This window comes from Scardinius erythrophthalmus (genome assembly GCF_964197995.2).
Source record: "Scardinius erythrophthalmus genome assembly, chromosome: 23".
In the NCBI taxonomy this organism is placed as follows: domain Eukaryota; kingdom Metazoa; phylum Chordata; class Actinopteri; order Cypriniformes; family Leuciscidae; genus Scardinius; species Scardinius erythrophthalmus.
This window is the reverse complement of record NC_138243.1, coordinates 2,420,166-2,429,871: the sequence shown is the minus strand read 5'-3', so window position 1 is coordinate 2,429,871 and position 9,706 is coordinate 2,420,166. Positions and strand designations below refer to the sequence as shown.

Sequence of the window (9,706 nt, the reverse complement as noted above, 5' to 3'; positions counted from 1 at the left end):
CGTCCATCTGCATTTAGAATTCTTGCATTTAGATATCGTGACAATGTGATTTTTTCCTGTCTTTCGTCATGAAATGTTGGACCACCAGTAGGATAGAGAACAGGGAAACACTTTGCCTCATTGTCTTTTTCAGTTAGTAGCCTAACAGGACTGTTACCTTCTCCTGGAGCAACATTTAGTACATCATGAAAATGTTGATCAATTATTTCTGAACCCAGATCAACAGGTTGTAGTGATGTGTCTGACAGAAGACCATTTTGTTCTTTAATATATGTTATATCTTCCTCTGGATCATCTCCAGCTCCATTATGATCATCATTTTTATCAGTTACATCTTGTTCCTCCACTTCAAAATCATCAGCATCCTTGTCTGATTCATCAGTTGCATTCAAAGAGTTTACCCACTGCTCATTAAACTCAACATCATTATACCATTTATTATGTCTCATCAAATAAGACAGTGCATGTCTGACACGATCAGTGCTGACATATTTATATTCATAATGGCCTTTATATGTTAATTTCCGTTTCAGTTTTATTCTTATCATGTGGTCATCACATTCATTACGTGGGAGAATATTTGAGACATCTGTGGTATTAACAGGAACACACACTACAGGTCCATGACAGCCATTCTGTTTTCCACGGGGAAGACAAAGCAACTTCATAAAAGGAATATTGCGTGCAATAAGATGTTCTTCCAACGAGTTCAGACCTTTTAGTTCTTTTGGAACGTCCACCAAATGCATGTTGTTGGCAACACTCTCTTCAGGCAGTTTCCCACCAAGGATTTTACGATGACATGTATAGCAAATCCACAATTTACAAGCCGGATTAGCTGATAAATGGCATCTATTCTCACATTTATTGCTGCATTCATGTAAATACTTCAATGTGATGCATCTTTCAGCCAAATCAGTAATTTGTTGACCTCTGGTTTTATAGCAATCTCTTCTACATTCAACGACCTGTTTTCTGAACAATAAACGATGACAAACACAGCAAACAAATTCTGGACCTGTATTGACTTCTTGATGAAACTGATTAATAGTGAAATCAATGTCTTTCTGTCTCTCCCTCTGTTCTGCAGAAATTTCAGATCTTTTTTGTTTTTTACTCATACGAAAATTTTCATCGTCATGGTATTTCTTTTTAGAGTATTCACAAACACTTGTTTTAAATGCGAGGTTTCTGCGATATTTTCTCTTTGAGTATTCACAAACACTTGTTTTAAATGCGAGGTTTCTGCGATATTTTCTCTTTGAGTATTCACAAACACTTGTTTTAAATGCAAGGTTTCTGCGATATTTTCTCTTTGAGTATTCACAAACACTTGTTTTAAATGCAAGGTTTCTGTGATATTTTCTCTTTGAGTATTCACAAACACTTGTTTTAAATGCAAGGTTTCTGCGATATTTTCTCTTTGAGTATTCACAAACACTTGTTTTAAATGCAAGGTTTCTGTGATATTTTCTCTTTGAGTATTCACAAACACTTGTTTTAAATGCAAGGTTTCTGCGATATTTTTTCTTTGAGTATTCACAAACACTTGTTTTAAATGCAAGGTTTCTGCGATATTTTCTCTTTGAGTATTCACAAACACTTGTTTTAAATGCAAGATTTCTGCGATATTTTCTCTTCGAGTATTCACATACACTTGCTTTAAATGCGAGGTTTGTGCGATATTTATTCTTTGAATATTCAGACACACTTGCTCTAAAGGCTTTATTGCTCTTATACTTGGTCTGAGAATAGTACCGAACAAGTCTTTGAAAACTAGCATTTTTGGAATACTTAATCTTTGAATTTTCACGTTTTGACTCCTGTACATGAATATTGTTCTTATATTTCTTTCGAAGCTGATCAAGTTTCTTCTCCTTATAATCAGTGTCTTCACAGTATTTGGTTTGACAAGTTTCAATCATATTCTGCCTATATTCTCGGTTTTGACGGTATTTCTTTTTAGAACTCTCTATTTTTTTCTGCCTAAAATCGGCATTGCTGTGGTATCGCTCACGTGCTCTTTTGGATTTAGAGTTCTCATCTGTGTCATTTAATTTCCTTTTTCGCAAACAGCGATTTGTCCTCTGATCATGCACTTCAATGTTACAAGCTTGTGCACAAACATTAGCTTGATTTCTATGTTTAACACATGTAACAACTTCATAGTGATTTCCATTGCAGTGCTTCAAATAGATTGCATTATCTGTAAATGACTGTTCGGTAGGGGCGTGTGCATTCCATCTGTCATCATTAAAGGTCATTATATTTATTTTTAAAAAATCAGCTAGACCAAATAATTCCACATGACTTCCCCACGTTCCTGAAAAATACATTTTAGACTGTGTCAAATAATCTTTCATTGATCTGTCCTCTTCTCTTAAATATTTCACAAATTTAGAACTGTTATCTTCCAGATGTTTAACAACTGCACGCCTGATTTTCAGGTGTTTCTCTTGATTGCCGCATACTGCATGTGCTATTGATCTAAACAAGCAATTACCGTCTCCTTTAATGCCCTTTGTTTTACACGGTACTCCTAAAGAACACACATTTGTGGCTTGAACAACAACGCTTTCATTAGTCAGCTGTAAGCATGCACACAGAGCATCCTCATCTGCATATGTTAACGGTTTGAAACTAAACTCAGTATTTACTGTAGGGCCAATAATGATATCATCATCATCCATTAATAAATTATCATGTAACTTGCTTATATGTGAAATTTTGGACTTTGTCTGTACACGTCTATTTTTCTTACTTGAATTCACACAGGTGTCAACCGATTTGCACATAGTTGCTGGTTTGTCTACACGTGTTTGTTTACCAGTGTCTGCGACACACTTACTCTGCTTTGTTGCTCTCGTACGTGAAACTTGTGTGACGCTTTTTTTAACAGACTTACATGACCTTGTCTCAACAGTTAAAGGTTTGGAACTTAACTCGGCATTAACTGTAGGTCCAACAATGACATCATCCATTAATACATTGTCATGCAACTTGCTCACATGTGAAACTTTCGACGTGGTCTGCACCCGTTTATCTTTCTTACTTGAATCCAGACATGTCTTAACAGATTTGCACATAGTTGCTGGTTTCTGTGCACATGTTCGTTCACCAGAGTCTCCAACACACTTACTCTGCTCTGCTGCACTCGTAGGTGAAACTTGTGCGACGTTGCCTTGTTGACCAGACCTACATGAACGCATCTCAGCACTCGTTGCCTTATCGATTACTGTTGCTGTCACACCCGTCACTTCAAATGATTCTCCCTGACCTTTCAGTGATGTGGCAAGGTTATCAACATGATAAAACAACATGTAAATGTCGTCACAATAAACTACTACGCTTGTGCCTGCATTAGACTTAACCATACCTTTATCATCACGTGAATGGGAATCAACCACAGCAAACATTGACCCTGCCTTTATAACTGCACAAATGTAGCCATAAATGTTCAACAAACATGCATCAGACTGAAACAGGGCCCTCTGAAGTGCATCCTCTATAGACATGCACACACCTCTCAATGCACCATCATACACATCATTACCAAAAACACCACTCAGAGAATCTGACATCTTTATTGAGAATGTTGTGTTGAAGAGTGTGTGCACAGTTGGCAATTCTGGAACAGCAACATAACCACGCCATGCTGAATCATTGATCTTCCCCTGTAAGTCCATGGATGTGTACAGGTCATCTCCATGCAACAGAACAGCATCCAGGTCATCTCTTGTCCACGTCAGCACATCCTTCAGCACACTCATCATGACTGCTGTGATGCTGTTTGCTGCACACTGTCTGCCACGGTTGAAACCAAATCTGGAATCAGCTTGATGGAAGGAACCCTGTAAGACTCTCTGTGGAAAATAATCAGAGTTATCGACATCAAGAGATGAACACATCGGAAGGTTATTGGAATCCATTGAAACATTATTGCAAGCCATTGAGGGGTTATTGTAAACCATTGAGGGATTATTGTAAACCATTGAAAAATTATTGGAACCCATTGAAAGGTTATTGGAAGTCATTGGAAGGTTATTGGAAGTCATTGGAAGGTTATTGGAAGTCATTGGAAGGTTTTTGGAAGGTATTTGGAAGTTTTTGGCAATTGCCGGAAAGTTTTGGAAATCCAGGCTCTCGACAGTAGAACCAGAGAACGATGCCTTTTTTTCAAGAGGAGGCATAACCTCAGCCAACTCCATGGAGGAAGTGAGCAGAACGCGCTCAGCATTCCTCCTCTTTGCCGCCCGGGACCGACGGAAACCCTTTCCACGTGGCATCTGCAATTATATGAAAACACACAGACATATACAGACATATATATATATATATATATATTTATTTGTGCCCTTAATTTGTACATCCTTTTTGACAAAAACGTTCTCCTGAACACATTACAAATGTGTTTACATTCACAAAAATACACGGGTACAAAAATAATTTTTCATTATAACTAAATTACCAATGACCAATTGATTCAATTAACTTGTAAACTGTAAAATAAAGCATGTATTTAACTTCTACACAATGCCTTGTATTACCTATATTTTCACATAGATAAAAAATAGTTTACCAGGCCTTACCTTAGATTACTTCTGAAAGTCTTCTGAAACACAAGGAAAAATCTCAAATTCAGTTCACACAACATTAATAGACAATTAGTCACCAATTATGATAATCAATTATAATAATCAATTTCAATGAGTATCAGTATTTGTTTCATTAAAAAGACAAACTCATAAAATTCATTAAAAATATATATATAATTAGTCTTTTCAATCTATTAAAAATGTACTACATTACACATTCACCAAATAATCACTATTAAAAATATTTGAGCTTTTAATGATTTTATATTGTAATCATTTCACAGTTATTCTCCACATTAGAAGCAAATTAATCTCAGTGGCATCATTTCAAAGACAGGGCTTAACCTAAACCAGGATTAGGCCTTAGTTCAATTATGATATTTAAGTAGGTTTTATAAACATGCCCTAGAAAAAACATTACTAGTGTGCATATTGAGACAAAACAATGATATTAAATAATATATATTTTGATAATATAATATATATTTTAAGATATGTCTAAAATCACTCAAACATGCATTTTACCCTTGGACTAGCTTAAGCCTTGAATGTGAAACCAATGGAGTAAATTTTAAATATTTAATTGAGGATAGGAGCAGAATGCAACTCAATGCATATATTTATAATATTTAAGAGTGCTGGCCTACATAATTAGAATACGTAAAGTAGCACAGAGGCAACACTATACACTTTTATTTGCACAGACGTGTTTCTACGCATGCCATCACGCAGATCGTCAAACTTCATTAAATATTATTTCTCGTAAGGTTCGAGTGGTGTCGTGTGTGTGTGTGTGTGTGACAGAGAGGAATTAGAAACAAGCAGAATGTGGTTGTTTGTAAAGCACACGCATCATCATGTATCTGTTTTAAAACTAAGCTAAGACATAAATCTGAAATTATCTTAATCAATATAGAATCGCTGGAGAGAATCTATAACACAATATCACATAAATTAAACAAACTGTTATGCGTAGCGTGCCAAGTTGATGCTTCATCTGCAATACAAACTGGTTTACTCTCGCACATCACGGGACCAGACTGTAATCGCAGCTTTGCACTTAAAAAAAAATGCATTTCATCATATCACAAATGCAATTAATTGTTCATCGCTAAGCTAACACATATGTATCTGTTACACTATATAGTGTCTGTATAGAATTAATAGTAGAATGAAGTAGAGAAATAATAACAAATAATATTTTGTAAACCAGCTGTTTCGTTGCAGTAATGAAACAAAACACATCAATACAAATGTCAGGATCCCAATGAACACTTAAATTAAAACATAACAAACCAGTATATAATACATACATGCACGTAAGCGTGGCCAATGTGGCAAAAATATCATATAACGATTATTTAAATAAAATAAAAAATCACAATTAACAAATTTATCACAGTTCTTTTTATGTTGGTTTTACCATTTTGCAAGTAACTAATCTCCCTATTTTTTAAACAAAACATTACAAGGTAACAAAAAGTAACAAAAAAAAATAATTGCAAGCATTTAGGCCAAAGTGGCAAACATAAAAATCGTTGTCAATATTTTCTTTGTTATTAAAAATTACAAACAAAGATACACATTGCATATACACACCAAAATATTCAAATAAACAATGCTTTATATATTATTATTACTTTTCACCTACAGTAGGTGTTAAACAGTAACATTAAAATACAAAAATAAAACACTAAATTGACTTTACTGTATTTATAGATTGATTCGTATTAAAGCTACTAGTAAAGTTCTCAGTCAACAGCAAATAGTTATTTTCTCCTAGTCCCCATTGACTTCCTTAGTATAGTTTTCCCTACTATGCAATTCAATGGAGGTCAGCAACTTTATGGATAGATACATTATTCAAAATATCTTATTTTGTGTTCAGCACAAGAAAGAAATTAATACAGGTTTGGAGCAAATTTAGAATGAGTAAAAAATGACACAATTATCATTTTTGAGTGAACTTTTCTTTTAATGATAAGCCGAAACATGTTTATTATAAGGCTACTCTGTCACTTTAAGACCTGCACGCGACGCGTCTAATACACGCATGACTCGCACCCAGTTTTCTCTCAAATGTTTTCTTGCTTTCACTTTAGTCATAAACCAAATGTGTTTACGTAAATCTTTTATTGACAAGTATTGGCTTAATAAGACACAAAGACAACTTAGTCCATTAACCAAGGCGCTGTTTAACAGGCTTTAAGTGTCTAACATACACTTCGGGTTTAATGCGCTCAGAAACACGCATGAACAGCGCATCAGCACACGAATGAAATATTTAACCATGCAAATGCAAATAATGCCCTTTAGTGAATTGCAGTGTCCCGTGAGTGTAACTCTACCTCTGCATTAACATGTGATGTCAATGCACGTCGCGTTGTACAGTGGCGGAAACGCCAGAAAACTGATAAAATGTGTGCTACTATTGCATGATAATATATTTCTTCAAAAGTAGATCGTGAACGTATTTTAATCATCTACGAACAAAACTCGTACAATCTGAATTCATTCCGATGAATGAATCTGAATATTGTTTACATGGACACTAAACGTGATCAAAAAGCATTCGCACTACAAATGACAACCGGAATATTTACCTCACAGAACAATACGCACTTTAGTCTGTCGCATTTCGTGTTGTTTTCTTATGAATCATGATAGGCTCTCTCAAAATGGTACAAATACGCACATTCCTACACGTACTGAACTAAAGTTAATGCTCTCTTCAACGACCACAGGATTCGAGAATAACATATTTTCAAACGAATCATACCTTCAAAACACCTCATCTATACAACACACTACATATAGGATTATTTTAAAATACTTTTGCATGCTATTTTGTTAAGATTAACGTTAGCTTTACAACACCACAATGAGCAAACCTCATTAAATTAAAACACCAACTAACGCCTATTTCTCACAAATAAACATACACGTCAACTAATATACACATACTTCAAATTATGTTAGATATATTATGAATAAGCAATAATAAATACTGATTAATAAGATTATATAGACAACACATGAGAGCACGTTCTTACCGTTAGAGAAATGGGAACACAATAACTTCCTACCAACCGGAAATGTTCTCTCTGCCAACAGTCGCAGCTCCCCCAGTGGCTGGGATCTGGGAATGAATAAACATTTACCCTCCTTGCATACATAGCATAACTTTTACTTTATTACATTAACATAACTGACCATTTATTCACCAGGGGTCTCATTTATAAAGCGTGCGTACGCACAAAACGGGGCTGGAAACGTACGTACGCCAGTTCCCACGCAAAGGTTGTGATCTATAAAAAACAAACTTGACGGGAGAATATGCGCACCTTTAAGCAAACATTGAGCCGTGCGTACGCACATTCTGGAGACAAAGGGAATTGGCGACACCGATGGTGAGCTGGAGTTAATTGTCTTTTTGGTCACTTTTAGACAGAAAATCAAAAGAAAATTTAACATACAGAAAAATAATACAAATATAATTTCACTCACCAAGCTTGTCACTTGAAGCAAATATCCATCCCTTCTTAAATGTCCGCGCCAGCGAGCGCATTGGGCCGTTTGAAACTGACGCAAATAACAGTTTAAATAAATAAAATAATGATTTAAACTATGTTTTACTTCTAATATATACATTTAGATTAAATATGCCATTCATATTAATGCAGTTGCACTTAAACATGAAATCATTACTCAGAAGTTACAACATTTTTATATTCAAATTCAGTCAATAGAAATATTTGTTGTGGATGCAATGTTTTTGAACACTTTTCCTCTGGCATGCTGTGTTTTAATGTTTTAACCACAGAGAAAACTGCTTATCATGATAATACCAGATTGTCTGAGAAAATAGTTTCGTGCAAATAATGCCCAAGGCCTATCTGTTTCCATTAAAAATATCAATTAAAAATACAATACGGCCAGTGGAAAAGATTGAGAAAAACTTTCTCTGAAATGTATTTAACACTATTTGATGTATGTATTCAAAAACAAGGCAAGGATAGGCAACAACTTGATTTTTATTAATGTAATGTGTCTTGTACCGTTAAACGTTATCACGTGTATGAATAATCATATGCAAATGATATGCAGATGAGGATCTACATAGTAAAATAGGCGTTGTAAGCTGTTCGTGGTCATTCCACAAAATTGGTGCCTTTTGTGTCCCTGAGAAATAATCAGACGTAGAATTACTATAACAACAAATAAATTTGTGATTTAAAAACATAATAGTACTATGTATTATTTCCTCAAGATTACATTAAATTAAAGTCATTTATATATTATTTTAAATAATAAAAATTGCATTTATGCTGATAATGGTAAAGTTTTTGGCCTGTCCCTCCCTGTGATTGTTCTTTTTCAGCAGGACTTTTAATTTGCAAATTGAACACAAAATTATACAACAATCACATTTTCATATTTTTCTAAGTATAGTGTCACTGTTAAGCAATGTTTTGGCATAAATATACATTATTTTTAATAAAATATAAATAATTTTATCGGTATCCCCTGATTTCATGTCATGCCTGTTACCCTCACCAAACACCCCTTGTAAAATAATGGTACATTCCTGTGACATCACTTCCAGAAAGTTACATCATCTCTCATTCATTATTCCAACAGTTAGAACACAAGCAAGTTTCTCTCTCTCTTCTATAATACTCTATTTTGATGATTTATTAGGTTTAACTGAGGTGCGGACATCATGCAATGTCAAAACTGTTACTGATTGTTAAAGTATAAATTTAAATTAATGTAATCAATATCTACAAGTAATATCCTTTCAAAGTGTACAACATGTGCTTTTGTGGCCTTGCCCTAATAGCTAGCAATTAGCAAATTAGCTTGAATTTGTCAAACCTGTTACTGTCAGGCCTGTTACTTTTGTATAGTAACAGGTTTTGACATGTGGGGTAACAGGGATGACATAGATTAGGTGTCACCTTAGCCACACTGTTTTTAAAGTTTATCGGTGTAAATTGCTAACATTTTTAAAGGTCATCCTGGGTGTTTTATTGAGCTAATGCCTATATCATTTAGAGTTGGTATTGCTGGTGCATCTGTATCATCTCAGGGAACCGAGGTTACGCTAG

General features: G+C 34.7%; 1 protein-coding gene across 1 annotated transcript; it reads right to left on the bottom strand.

The window, feature by feature from the left end:
- Positions 1–3,565: 3,565 nt before the first annotated feature.
- LOC308683251 (uncharacterized protein) lies at positions 3,566–8,171 on the bottom strand. The gene is made up of 4 exons (XM_081353607.1): positions 8,103–8,171; positions 7,649–7,734; positions 4,590–4,612; positions 3,566–4,286 (listed from the first exon to the last, which is right to left on the bottom strand). The coding sequence occupies exons 1-4, from the start codon at positions 8,161–8,163 to the stop codon at positions 4,073–4,075; spliced, it is 384 nt and encodes a 127-aa protein (XP_081209733.1). The 5' UTR covers positions 8,164–8,171; the 3' UTR covers positions 3,566–4,072.
- Between the last annotated feature and the right edge of the window lie 1,535 nt (positions 8,172–9,706).

Coding starts and splice junctions, on each gene's coding strand:
- LOC308683251 (XM_081353607.1), bottom strand. CDS start 8,163: ATGCGCTCGCTGGCGCGGACATTTAAGAAGGGATGGATATTTGCTTCA. Junction 7,735..8,102: donor TGCTTCAAGTGACAAGCTTG/GTGAGTGAAATT, acceptor ATTCATTCCCAG/ATCCCAGCCACTGGGGGAGC. Junction 4,613..7,648: donor GTGTTCCCATTTCTCTAACG/GTAAGAACGTGC, acceptor CTTGTGTTTCAG/AAGACTTTCAGAAGTAATCT.